Genomic DNA, 14,226 nt, shown 5'->3' with positions numbered 1-14,226 from the left:
CCAAGAAACATAATCATAACAAGAAAGGTGATTCTCACTGATAAGCCCTGATGATGTGTGTATCTGGGACCCAGCAGCAGCCCTGCGACCATAAAAAAAGACAGAAAAGCAAGCAAAGCCCACAGAGCTAAGGCTTGCGACTCAGGTCTTGAATCATAGTGAGCTCAAGCCTTCAGCCTCAGAGAGGAGGGGAGCACACAGAGAGCACCCCGGGGTTGCATCCACCCTGCTTGGGACACAGACACACGCAGTGCCCTGAGAGAAGGTGGTGGGGGTCAGCAGTGGGGTTAGCCACATTGGTGGTGGGGTGAGGGAGTGTCTGCGGAGAATCCTTGCGTAAAGGCTGGACTTTACCTGACAAGCTGCAACTGCAGAGAAAAGCAGAGGAAGGGAAGAAGTGGCAGTGGTGGGGGCTTCCGAGTGGCGGCCCTGCCCCGACGGACAGACAGCCACACGTGGCAGCTGTGAGCTTGGCCATTGCGTGGAGCGACTAGCACAATCTCACTTTAGCAGCAAGCACCACCCTTAACTAAAGCCTCGTCTGGGGTGAGTTGCTCATCAATTGGCTCATCCAAACTGCATGCTCCCTGCTCTGCCGTCGCTTGGGTTGGTAACAGGCTCTCTCCGTCTGGAAGCACCGCAGAGACTTGTTCGGCATCCTCGCACTGCACTCCCAGATGGGCATCGAACCTGAGTCTCTCGCGTGGAAGGTGAGCATTCTACCTGCGAGCCCCCACTGCTCTAGCTGTAATTATGACCATGTGGGCCCAGCTAGTAGAGGCCCCTGCCCGGGGGTCGGATTGTGGTGAGCCGGGGTTTTCACTGGCTGCCTTCTGGAAGGAGATCGCCGTGTCTTTCTTCCTAGTCCATGTTCATCTGGAAGCTCCTCAGAAACCTGTTGAGCAGCAGCGTGGCATGCAGAAGGGTGGGGGCTCCCACGTGGAAGGTGAGAAGCCCATCACGGGGTCACCACCATCTCTTCGAAAGCCTCAAATGAAGCTCAGAGAAGAAAGACTCCCAGGATTCTAGGGGAGACAGCGTTTGTGGATCAATTCTTGCCCTGTTACGGGAGCCTGGGACACAGCTTGCTTTCCACAGTGCTCCAGTGTTGCTGTCTGATAAGCACTGGGCTGCTAACTACCAGGTCACCAGTTCAAACCCACCAGTCGCTGTAGGGGAGAAAGATGAGGCTCGCTGCTCTTGTAGGGATTTACAGCCTCGGAAACCTTATATCAGGTCACCATGAGTCGGGATTGGCTTGATGGCAGTGGGTTTGAGCCCCAATAAATCACAAAGCTAAACTTATGGGACGAATATTTGAAAGTTAAATTACATATTTTTTTCAATAACCCATGGATTGAAGACATCACAGAGAGGTTGGAAATTATCTCAAACCAAAATATTATGAAAACATTAAAATGTGTGGAATCCTGCCAAAGCAACACTTGTAGGAGAGTGATGGGAGAGGGCGGGAGGGATAATTCTATTAGGAATAGTTATAAGAAGCGAGAAAAAAGCTATAAACTAAATCAAGCTAAGCAACAGAAAACAGTAATGAAAAGAGCAGAAGCCAACGGATTACGAAAGATTAAGAAAATCGATTAAATAAGAATTTTTTTAAAAGGGTCCAAGCACAAATGGCGAATACCAGGAATCAAAGAGAGGCCATCGCGATGGAGCCTGTAGCCATCGCAGGGATCGTGGGGTGATTACAAGCAGCAGGAAGAATGGAAGCATCTGAAGATGCCGGAAGCCCCGTGGACTGCCAAAAGATCCGTCCTGGAGAAAGTACAGCCGGGATGGTCTTTAGAATCAAGGAGGACGTGAATTCCCCTCAAATACGTTGGACATTTATTAGGAGAATAAAAAGCCAAGTCACTGCCATCCAGTCAATTCCCGTTCACGGCAACCCTAAGGACAGAGTAGAGCTGCCCCTGTGGGTTTCCAAGGATGTCACTTTTATGGGAGCAGAAAGCCTCGTCTTTCTCTGGTGGAGCACCTGCGGGGCTCGAACTGCCGACCTTTCGGTTAGCACCTAAGTGGTAACCCACTCCGCTGCCGGCCAGGGTTCCTATCAGGAGGAACCAGCCCCTGGGAAAGGATGTCAAGCTCAGGAGAGGTCCACAAGAAGGAGGGATCCTGGATGAGATTTGAGGAGGTGGCTTGAAATTGTGGCCAACGATGGGGGCAACCGTAACAGTTGTGAGGATGATATAGGGCGTGCCCTAATGTTCTCTTTATACTCCTTTGGGGCCTAATTCCATTGCAATGGTTACACAGAAACTCACAGACAAATGCTAACGAGGAGGAGCGCTGGTGAGAAAGGCTCGGAGCGTTTACCGGGACATGTTACAAATGTTCAGGTCTGCTAATAAATGCCCAGAGGGGCAGGCCATTCTCCTGTAGGCCTCAATCAGGAACCCAGCTTCCTGAAGGAAGAAGCACCCCATACCAGTAAGCCACAGCCCAAGTCCGTGCGTCAGCAAGTCCAACTCCCCCAATTCAGTGCCCAGAGGTACCCCCCTCCGCAAGCCAGGCTCCAGCACAAAAGCCCCCGCCTTAACACGCTCCGTGGGTTGGGAAGTCCCTCCCTCTGTTTGAGGCTCCGGCTGCTGGTTCCACCGCTGCTCCTCTGACCTTGTAGCTGTCAGCTGGATCCAGGAGGCTCACTGCGCAGGAATCTCGGGTCCACAGGATGAGCTCCACTCCTGGCTCTTGCTGGTAACAAGATGCCTTCCCTGACTTCTCAGAGGGCTCAGGAAATCCTGTTCGAAATTATTGACAGGTGACTTCCACCAGGATCTTCGTCCACCTTCGTACCAGACCCATGCCAGGAAAGGTGGTGTGGTGGGAGTTAGAGACTTTGACTGGAAGAGCCATGTTAAATCATGCACTGTCCCTGCACAGAGTGTGGAAGGTGTCATATAATATGTCTAAAAGAGAATAGGGGGGAACAATTTTAAAAAGACAATAAAGGAAAAAGTCATTGGTCGTTACCCTGGGGATGATTAGGGTTCTTTTAGTCAGTTTATAAAAACGTTATTCATGAGCCAAAATAGAAAAAAATAAAAAGAACCCCATCAAAATTAAATTTTACTCCCTTTTTTGAAGCCCACCGTTTGGAAAACAAAATGACACACAAGAAGGGGAGAAAATGTTCACAACACTCCCACCTGACAAAAGACGTAGACTCCGAAAATGCCAAAGAACTCTCGGGGCTCAATACTAAGAACCCAACTTCATTTGTAAAGAACAAGCAAAAGAGATAAATTCCCACCTAACCCCCCCCCCAAAACACACACACACACACACACACACACACACTCACACACACTCACACACACACACACTCACACACACACACTCACACACACACACTCACACACACACACACACACACACACAGGCTAAAGACTTAACTGAACACTTCACAATGTGAAATAAGACAAGAATACCGTAAGGACAGGAAAAGATGCTCAGCATCTTTAGTCATCAAAGATGCCAATTAAACTCACAACGATCCAATTAAGATCACAATCACTGCACACCCACTCGGATTTAAACTATTAAAACTACTTATCATATCAAGTGGGGGTGAGGATGAAACGCACATACGACTTTCATAATTTGCTGGCGGTGATGTAAAACGGCCAAGCCCTCCAAGAAGCAGCTTGGCAATGTCTTACAAAGCTGAACATACATTCACCATAAGGTTTGGCAATCCCATTCCTAGACATTTGCAAGAAATATGGGAACTGAAGATTTGTAGGTGAATGTTCATGTTGACTATATTCATAATAACCCTCAACTGGGAGGAGTCCAACTGGCCCTCAGATGGATAGTGGAGAAACAATGACAGTCTATCTAGTCACCGTGGGAAACTGTGCATGGTGGAAGGCTGCTTGGCCACACCAGGAGCATGGTGGCTTCGTAGTCATGTGTTGGGCGGCTAACTGACAGCTGGGGCGTCCTACTCCTGTAGCGGCACAGTCTCAGAAACTGACAGGGGCAGTCTACCCTGTCCTATAGAGTCACTATGAGTCAGCCCGGACTTGATGGCAGTGAGATTTTGTTTGTTTTTAATCAGCAACGAAAAGGGATGATCACTGACATGCAAGGTCTCACACTTGAATTTCAAGAACACGTGCTGCGCAGAAAAGGCCAAACACAAAGAGTACAAGAATGCATGGGGTAACATTGCATTTATAAGATGTTCTAGGCATGAAGCAGGGACCCAATAGAGAGGTCTTCAGGCTGGCTGCAATCCCAGCTATGTGGACTCCCCCTCTTCCCTCCCAGAAGAACGCACTACAGAGGACAGCACTGAAGCCCAGCTCAGGGAGAAGGGCATGTCTGATCAGAGCACAAAGTAGCAAACCAAGAGGGAAGGAGAGAGAGTGGAATATATCCTGGCCCACCAAGCCCCGAGGACAATATCCCTGCTCAGAGCAGCCAATGCATAGAGAGGACCATAGGGCCAGCCTCACCACAAGACAAGAAGTCCTTCACTGACCCATATTGCTATGAGGGGCAACACTGAAGGCGCAGTGTGGGAATTGAGCCCGATCTGACCCCACCACACTGGGGGAAACACTAAGGGCATGCAACAGAACAGCAAGGGGAGCAGAGCAATGAAGTCCCTGGGGAACACCAAAAATACTTTGGGGTCAGGGCGTGGCACCCCAGCAGACTAGACAGGACAACACTCATAAAGGTCAGCAAAGAGACCTGAAACTATTTATAGGCTTATCTTTTTCTCTCTTTTTTTGTCGTTTTTTTTTTTCATCAGAGAGAGCACGCATACAGAATGTATTGATGCATTTATTTTCACTAAAGAGAACACACTTTGTATTTGGGAGGAAAAACCGCTCAGTTGTCAGGAGATGCTTTTGGAGAATGATTAATAAGTGCTTTATCGATAGTCGGATACTGATACCAGGGCCCATCACCTCTCGCCCGCATTAAGGCTTGGACTTCCAGCTCCTTTAACCGTAATTCCATTTTTTCAGCTTCAATTTCAAGGATAGCCATCGTTCTTTCATAATTCTTTTCGGGAGAGTCAAAGAAATTACGCGCAATCCATCTTGATATAGGATGCTTATAATAGTCCCAAATTTCAGGTACATAGCCTTCTGGAATCTCTGCTAATTCAGCTCCACCAATGAATACATTGATCAGAGTTATGCCAGTTGCTACTGGTATCCCAGTCAATAAAATGTAGAATTTCAGTAAAGACAAAAAACGCTTGTCGTAGAATCTGGAGGGCTTGATGATGAACAGCCTTTTCCCACAGCCTCCACTGTGTCGAACAGAAACGTCAGTCTTCGGAAGGCCGCGGGCGAGGAAGCCGCCGGGCCCGAGCTGCGCGCCCACACGGCGGCCGGACAGCAGCCCCAACGCGGTGACCGAAGACCGCAGTAATAAGCTCATGGCCGCCATGGCTACTCCGGGCAAGCGGAAGAAGCGAAGAGGATCATGGGAGTCGAGAGGAGCGGTTCACCAATGGGGGTGAAGGTGGAAGGAGGCCATGTTGAGTGAGGGCAAGCTGTCGTTATTGTTTAATTATTGTTTTGGTTTCCTTTGTTTTGCTCTGTCTTGTTTTTGTGCTTATTATTGTCTCTGCGTGCCACTCTAAATAAGATCTGTGGAGATAAACAATCCAGGGAGAAAACAATGGAACCAATGGCTGGCGGGGAGGGGGGGCCAGGGAAGGGGAGTGGGGAAGGTGAGTGGGGGGGCAAAGGAAGTGGGTGTTAACAAACCCAGGGACAAGGGAACAACAAGTGACTTAAAATCAACAGCAAGGAGGGCGTAGGATGCCTGGTAGGGCTTGATCAAGGGCAATGTAACCAAGAGCAATTACTGAAACCCTAATGTAGGCCGAACATGATAGTGGGACAAGAGGAAAGTAAAAGGAAATAGAGGAAGTACTAGGAGGCAAAGGGCATTTATAGAGGTCTAAATAAAGACATGTACATATATAAATATATTTATATATAATGATAGGGAAATAGAGCTATGTACATATATTTATATGTTAAGTGTCGAGGTAGCAGATGGACATTAGGCCTCTACTCAAGTACTCCCTCAACGCAAGAACACTTTGTTCTAATAACCTGGCATTCTGTGATACCTTCTGGACACAATCGCTGAAGACAAAATGGGTGCATAGCAAATGTGATGCAGAAAGCTGATGGTGCCCGGCTATCAGAAGATACAGTGTTTGGAGTCTTAAAGGTTTGAAGACAAACAAGCAGCCATCTAGCTAAGAAGCAACAAAGTTCACATGGAAGAAGCACACCGCCTGGGTGATCATGAGGTGTCAAGGGAATCAGTTATCAGGCATCAAAGACCCAGAACAAAAAATCTTATCAATGTGAATGTGCAGAGTGGAGACCCAAAGTCCATCTGTAGACAATTGGACATCCCCTTACAGAAGGGTCACAAGAAAGAGACAAGCCAATCAGGGTGCAGTATAGCACCAATGAAACATACAACTTTCCTCTAGTTCGTTAATACTTCCTCTCCATCCCCCACCTCCCACTATCATGCTCTCAATTCTACTTATAAATTTGGCTAGACCAGAGCATGTGCGTGGGTAGATAGTGCTAGAAACACAGAGAATCCAGGACAGATAAATCCCTCAGGACCAATATTGAGAGTAGCCATACCAGGAGGGGAAGGGGGAGGGTGAGGGTGGGCTAGATAGGGGGAACCAATTACAATGATCTACATATAACCCCCTCCCTGGGGGACAGACAACAGAAAAGTGGGTGAAGGAAGACATCAGTCAATGTAAGACACACGAAAAAATACTTTTTAAATGATCAAGGATTTATGAGAGGGGGGAATGAACTGATAGGAAGGACTGAAGTAGAAAGAAAATGTTTTGAAAATGATGAAGGCAATAAACGTACAAATGTGCTTGACACAATGGTTGGATGTGTGGATTGTGATAAGAGCTGTATGAGCCCCCAATAAAATGATTCAAAGAAAAAAAAGGAAGTTCTAGAATGGGCGAAACAGATCAGAGGTTGCCTGGGGTGTTGGGGGGGGGGGAGCGGTGCGGGATGGAGGGCAGAGTAGAGAAAGCAAAGGGATTCAAAGGGACTTTCTAAGTAATGGATCAGAATATCCTACGTGTCAGCTGCGGGACCAAGGTGTTGAAGTGGTACAAGTCTCAACTTCTACCCGGAGACTCCGATTTGATGCCCAGCTATGCACCTTGGGTACAGCTAGGGCAGTCGGTGGAGGTGTGTGTGTTGCTGGCAAGCTGAACAGGTTTGAGGGGGCACTTCTGGACAAAACAGACTAGGAAGAAAGGCCTGGTGATCTGTGTCTGGTCTAATGAACACCCTGTGGATCACAACTGTCAAGTCCACAATTTCACATGGGGGGGGGGGGGAAATGTCTGGTCACCATGACAACCAACTCCAAGACAGCTATCAACTCTGGGACTGCCCTTAAACTCTCGGTCTTCCTGGGTACCCCTCATCTGGACCCAAGTTTCTTTACCTACAGACGGACTGACAGCAATGCCCCCTTTACAGGAGCACTGACCAAGGCGTGCCGGTGGCACGAATGATTCAGGACTCAACTAGGAGTCCGAAAGGGGGTCAGTGGGAACCCCCTCCCCCGAGGTAGCTAAGGAGACAAGCCTGGTGATTTGCTTCCAAAAGAGAGGACGCAGCCAGGAAAGCTCTATGGGACGTTCTTCAGTGTTCACAGGAATCGCTAGGAGTCAGTCAACGCCACCCGACAGACACCGGCAAGGGCTCCGGTGATTCATGCGAGGGTGTGTGTGTGGGGGGGGGGGGGCCTGTTCAGACGTGTCTGCTCAGTAACACCCCGTCTTCATCTTGTTCAGGGGCCTTCAGAGAAAAGACCCGATCCAAGCAGTGACATCTGAGGACATGGGCAGACAGGTCAGCTCCGAAACTGAGGGCAGCGATGTTGGGGATTCCAGAGGGGTCCTTTTGATAGAGGTTACTGAAGGACGGCACCGGCAACGGGCTTTTCAGAAAATGGAAACCGGCAGTTGGTGAGAAGGATGAGCTGACACTGTTTTCCATGGAGACCGGGCTCTGCTCCCTCCTCCAGGGCAGCAAGGACTGGGAAGCTTTACCCCATCGAATCCTGCCCTTCACCCCTCCTAGAACATAGAAAGGAAAATGGAGCCCTGCTCCTGATGGGGTACACTGACAGTGTAGACTGACAGGAAAACACTTGCTTCACATTTGAATAAATTTGCTTCATAAAAGCGTCTCTTCAGATTTTGTAGCAGTCACAGATTTACCCCGCCCCCCCGCCTCCCCCCGCCTCCCCTTGGGGCTTCAGAGGGTCCTGTAGGGGAGTTTGGGGTGAGGCACAAAGAACCCCCCAGGGGGAGAGAACCCAGTAAATAGTGCTCGTTTTTTTCTAGCTGGGCGGTTGGCACTTCTCCTCTTTTGATGTGCAATTTGCATGAAGAGCCTTAAAAATATGCAAGCCCTTCCCCCCAGAGAGTCTACTTCTGGGAAACCAGCCTGAAAAAATATCCCTTCCAACAGAGCGGCTCTGTGGTTCCGAGGCTTCGCGAGGCGTCTCTAACGCACGCATGAAACGGCAAGAGGTTTGGACAGAAGCCCGGCCGCCCCAGGAGTGCGGATTCGCAGGGGTGGATCCAGGTCTGGGTGGCGGGCGGCCCCAGGACACGGAGGTTCCAACTCTGGATTGGTACAGTGTTGGCCGGAAGAAGTTCCCGGTGTCCCCACCTCCTGGTGACCCCACCCCTTGGTATATTTCATTTACAAACCACCTGGGGGAGCCCTGCGAAGTCCTGGCTCTCCTCAGGGTGCTGCCTGCGGCAGCCTCCTTGGAGAAGCCCTGGTTGGGTAATGGGTGAAGCGCTGGGCTGCTAACCCCAAGGTCAGCAGTTTGAATCTCCGGCTGCTCTGTGGGAGACAGTTGAGGTTTTCCATACCTGTAAACAGTTGCAGTCTCTGACATCCACAGGGGCAGTTCTTCCCTGTCCCATAAAGTCCCCAGGAGTCCAAATGGACTATATGGTTTTCGCTTTGGGGATCCTCCTTGGGCCTCCCCACTGAGGGTCATGCCAGGCAAAGCAGCTTTGAACTTGGTGGCTCCCCAAAGACTACCCCATGATGTTCCCCCGGGTGCCACGGGGAGCATCCTGGGCTAAAGGAGACAGGAGGAAGGCAGCCAGATGCCGAGAAGGTGGCAAAACCAGGGTCCAGGCGTGGGAGCACTCCGGTGGGGGGAGGGGGTGCATGGCATCTGAAGAACTCCAGGTTCCCCGGGGAAACCTGGATCGGGAAAGGGCACCTGCTCTAGGATCCATTCCCGCTGAACTGCTGTGTGACTTCTGACATTTTAGCTCACCCCCCTGAGCGTCAACTCCCTCACCAATAAAATAGCCAAGGTAACAGGAGTGCCGGGAGCACAAGGGTCAAGGGCGGGGCTGCTACCTGGAAGGTTGGTGGTTCTAACCCACCTAGCGACTCCCACTCTGAGGGAGAAGAACCTGAGGATCACCTCGGCACTCCACCAAACGAGAAAGAAAGCAAAATGTCACAAATGCTCTGTTGTGTCATGAGCAGATTCTAATCCAAAAACAGTAATGAAACTTGGGCCTACACTGAGCAGAGCGAAATTCTTTCGGGAGAGATAACCTGTGTCCATAACAGCACTGTCGGCTAGAGTAGAACTGCCCTTGCAGGTGTCAGAGGCTCTCACTCTTGATGGGAGTAGAAAGCCTCTTCTATCGCCGGAGGAGCAGTTGCTGGTTTTGAACTGCTGACCTTGAGGTTAGCAGCCCAATGCATTCTGAACCCACAGACTGCACAAAAGCAGCTGGTAGGTTGAATTGGACCTGGTTTCTTTGGATATGTCCTCCTCCTCGTTGCTCTGCGACCTGGAGTTCTCGTCTTGGGCACCACGGCTGCGGTCCTGTGCTCTGAGTCTGGTGGAAAGACACAGAACCCTGTCGAAAGGCAAGCCACTCGACCTTCCGAGCTTCAGTCCCCCTTGCTTAAAAACACCTGCTGTCGTCCAGCCCCCTTGGACTCTGGTCACCATGGCCCCATCAGTCACAGAGTAGACTCTGACTCATGCCAGAGGGTTCCCTTGGTTGTCAGACCTTTCTTCCTCGGTGCTCCTGGGTGGGTTTGAACTGCCAACCTGTAGGGTTAGTAGTTGAACGCCCACCACTGAGCAACCCAGGGCCTGTCTCCTGTCCCTGTAAAACAGGCCTGCTCGGCTGGGACCCATGACTGAGCCAGCTCTGGTGAAGCCTGGCTGACAGGACCAACATGCTCTGTACACCTGAAGCGTCGCACACATGTGAGCAGGGACCGTCCACCTGTATTCTTTCCAGTTGCCTTTTCCCACCTGCAAAGAGGCATTTTGAAAAGTGACCCCCGGGACCTGCAGTTGGCAGGAGGGCAGAGGGGAGAAGCGATTCATTAATGATGAAATGCAGAGACGCTTCCAACATGAGGTGGATCGAATCCCAGGTGCATTCGCAGGAGGATTTGTGTGGCGTGGGTTCGGGGTCACTTTATCCTTGGGCAACTTCCCAGCCTCCACGGGCCCCAGAGGCTGAAATTCTCCCTCTGCATCAAAGAACCGCCAGCCAGTGGGCGGAGGCACGCGTTTAAATTCGCTTTTTAAAGGCTCACTCCCAAGTGCCCCAGGGCTTCTCTGCTTTCTGCCCTCCCCCTCCTTCTTCTCCTTGATCTCCGCCCCCTCTTCTAATTACTCCTCACAGGGGAGCCACCTGCTTCCCACAGGGCGCACATCCCAGGCCTGGGAGGGCTCAGTCCTAGCCTACTGCCCTCAGGGGACAGGACCCTGCCCCCAGTGCAGAGAGGCCCCACCTGGGAGGAGAGTGAAGTAGGGCCCTGAGAAGGCCTGGTTCAGGCTGAGACTGGAGCATGGGAGTCCCTTTTGAGGGCCTCTTTCAGCCTCTGGTGGTGCAATGGTTAAGCGTTGGGCTGCCAACTGCCAGATCTGCTGTTCAAAAGCACCAGTGACTCTGTAGAAGACAGCAGGGCTTCCTGCTTCCATCGAGTTACAGGTGCGGGAACCCAACGGGGCAGTTAGTTCTCTGCTGTCCTGTGGTTGCTATGAGTCGCCAGTGACTCTGGCAGTGATGTTTTCTTTCGTCTTGTGATCCACCTTCCTCCTGCCGCCACCCTCATGTGGTGGGGACCCCAACCGTAAAATCATCTTCATTGCTACTTCATCGCTGTCATTTTGCTACTGGGATGAATCGGGCGACCCCTGTGAAAAGGTCGTTCGATCCCCCAAAGGGGTCTCGACTCACAGGTTGAGAACCGCTGCCTTTTGGTTTCTGCCTTTAATCCTTGCTGGCCTCATATTCCGGAAGGACCAGCCAGCCCCAGCCACCCCCACACCTTCCTTCCCCCCCCCCCCCCCCAGCCCCTTCCTGGCATCCCCCAGGCCCTCAGGACGCGACCTGAGAGTCATAGGAAAGCCCGGAGCTGCTCATTCAACAGTTTTCAAGCCATTTTAGCAGAACTTCCTCTCCAGAGGGGCCCTTACGGGGAACACCCATACTTAAGGCAGAGAGGCGGCAGAGGGCTGCGGTTGGAAGGCCAGGCTCTTGTGCCCACAGAGCCCCGCCGTCCTCCTCCGTAAGCCCTCCTCCTGAGAACCCCCAGGGGCAGCTGGGAGTCCACATCAACCCACGGCCCATAGCAGCCGCCTGCACGCAGGGCCGAGGAAGGACGTGGAATTCTCCGGTGGCATCTTCAGTCGTGAAGCATTGGGCTTTGAACCACAAGGTCAGCGGTTCAAAACCACCAGCCGCTCCTCTGAAAAAAGACGGGGCTTTCTACTCCCATCAAGAGTTACAGTCTCAGAAACATGCAAGGACCGCTCTACCATGTCCTGTCGGCTCACTTGGAGTCAGAATTGGCTCAATGGCAGTGAAAGAGACCTGCTCAATCTGCACCCCCCCACCCCCGCCCTTCATAAGACTCTAAAAATTAATATCTAACCCTAAAAAAGAAAGAAAGGGGGAAAAAAAGCCCACGTCCATGGCGGAAGGATGGTCTTTTCTACGAACGCTGCTGAAGCTATCGGACAGCCACAGACCCGAACAAGTAAACTTGACCCAAACCTCATGCCGTTTGCAGAAAGCAACTCAAAAATGAGTCACGGCCTTAAATGTAAAACATGAATCGACAAAACTTCGGGAAACACATATGGGAGAGCTAGGGTTCTCAGACAACACAAAGGAAAGCAACCTCTAATGAGCAAGAGCTCTGGGGACAGTTCACAGGAGAGTGGGTGGCAAGGAGGCACATGAAAAGACATCTACCCCCCCCAAAAAAAGTAAAGAAACAGAAAAGAAATCTACCGCGATGCTCCATTCTCATCACCACTCACTGCCATGCCGACACTTTATGTCAACTTGAAGATGTATGAAATGTAGGGTGGGACCCAATCTGTCCATCAGGTCACAGCCCGATGGTGCTTGCTTGCGGAGTAGCCTTCGCATAAGGAGGATCCTGGGAACCTCCTTCCCCCTGTACCACTCTGCCTTCCTCCTGTCTACTGGGACTCTGGTGGCCACCCTGAGACTGCTGGTGCCCTGCCATGTATCCACAGCCATTGGATCCACACGACTGGGCACCAGCCAGCCTGTAACCTCCTGCATTCTGCATCATTGGATGTGGCTGCGTGCTTCTGAAGAGAAACTCATGAACTAGTATCAGAGTGAGGGACTGACCTGGACTGAGGTGGACTAAGCTGGGATGCTTTCTTGATATATAATTACTTCTTTTTAAAAAAAAAAAACATTTTACTGGGGGCTCGTACAACTCTCATCACAATCCATACATCCATCCATTGTATCAAGCACATTTGTACATATGTTGCCGTCATCATTCTCAAAACATTTACTTTCTATGTGAGCCCTTGCTATCAGCTCCTCATTTTCCCCTCCCTCCAAGCTCCCCTCTCCCCCATGAACCTTTGATAACTTATAAATTATTATTATTTTGTCATATCTTATACCATCTGATGTCTCCCTTCACCCACTTCTCTGATGTCTGTCCCCCAGGGAGGAGGTTATATGTAGATCCTTGTAATCTGTTCCCCCTTTCTCCCTCACCTTCCCTCCACCCTCCCATATAATTACTTCTTTATATAAAGTTCTTTCTTATACCTAGATGGGTGTCGCTGGCTTTGCACCTCTAGTCAACTCAGCCTAACACACAGGCCTCTAGGAGAGTGGAATGACCCCTTTGGTTTTCCAAGGGTTCCAATCTTTACATGAGTAGGAAGCCTCGTCTTTCTCCTGTGGAGCAGCTGGTGGTTTCAAACCAGTGGCCTTGAATTTAGCAGCCCAAGATATAACTGACTATGTCACAGAGCTCCATGAGTCACTAATGAAATGTGAATCAAGACATCGTTAAGCTTGGATCAGCTTAAGTTTAAAAAAAAAAAAAGATAGTGACAATACCAAATGATGATGAATCTGGGGAGAAATTCTCTCCTAAATTGCTGGAGAGAATGAAAAATGACATAGTCACCCTGGAAAACAGTCGAGCGCTTTCTTTTAAAAACTAAACATACCACAAAACCCCCAAAAACTAAACATACACTTACTATACAACCCAGCTATCCCACTGGTAGGCATCTATCTCAGAAAAAGCAAAGTGAGTGTCTGCATAGGAAACTTGTATATAAAATACTCTCCCTACAGAGAACGAGGGGACGCAACCTAGGCAGGCCGGAGCCGCTGCGTCGCCATGACCCGGGTAACCAACGCGAGCTTGCCCGCCAGAAGAATATGAAAAGGCAGAGCGACTCGGTTAAGGGAAAGCGCGGAGATGACGGGCTTTCTGCTGCTGCCCGCAAGCAGAGGGCCTCGGAGATCATGCAGCAGAAGCAGAAAAAGGCAAACGAGAAGAAGGAGGAACCCAGGTAGCTCTGTGGCTTCGTGACCACCCCTCTTACCCTCCCTCCGCCTGTGTGCCTGGAGCCAGTCCCACCACGCTCGCGGTCCTCCTGTAGTGCTCACAGGTCCCAGCACCGATGGCATTCCCGTTGCCCAGAGTCTGCAGCGGGTCCCTGTTGTGCTTTCTTCCCCTCAGGTAGTCCCTCGCCCCCTGGGCCACACCTGGGGGGTGAGGGGGTTACCCCTTCCCAGTGTTTTTTATTCCTGTGGGGCTCACCCCAAAGTATTAAATGTAG

General features: G+C 50.7%; 1 protein-coding gene and 1 pseudogene across 1 annotated transcript; one reads left to right on the top strand and one right to left on the bottom strand.

The window, feature by feature from the left end:
* Positions 1–4,869: 4,869 nt before the first annotated feature.
* LOC142433447 (NADH dehydrogenase [ubiquinone] 1 beta subcomplex subunit 5, mitochondrial pseudogene) lies at positions 4,870–5,524 on the bottom strand (annotated as a pseudogene).
* Positions 5,525–13,795: 8,271 nt separating this feature from the next.
* On the top strand, positions 13,796–13,960 carry LOC142433436 (small EDRK-rich factor 2-like). Its single transcript, XM_075538380.1, has one exon. The coding sequence runs from the start codon at positions 13,823–13,825 to the stop codon at positions 13,958–13,960; it is 138 nt and encodes a 45-aa protein (XP_075394495.1). The 5' UTR covers positions 13,796–13,822.
* Positions 13,961–14,226: the final 266 nt, after the last annotated feature.

The sequence above is a fragment of the Tenrec ecaudatus genome, chromosome 1 (genome assembly GCF_050624435.1).
Source record: "Tenrec ecaudatus isolate mTenEca1 chromosome 1, mTenEca1.hap1, whole genome shotgun sequence".
In the NCBI taxonomy this organism is placed as follows: domain Eukaryota; kingdom Metazoa; phylum Chordata; class Mammalia; order Afrosoricida; family Tenrecidae; genus Tenrec; species Tenrec ecaudatus.
The sequence above is the reverse complement of the archived record's forward strand: the minus strand, read 5'-3'. Positions and strand labels throughout refer to the sequence as shown.

Coding starts and splice junctions, on each gene's coding strand:
- LOC142433436 (XM_075538380.1), top strand. CDS start 13,823: ATGAAAAGGCAGAGCGACTCGGTTAAGGGAAAGCGCGGAGATGACGGG.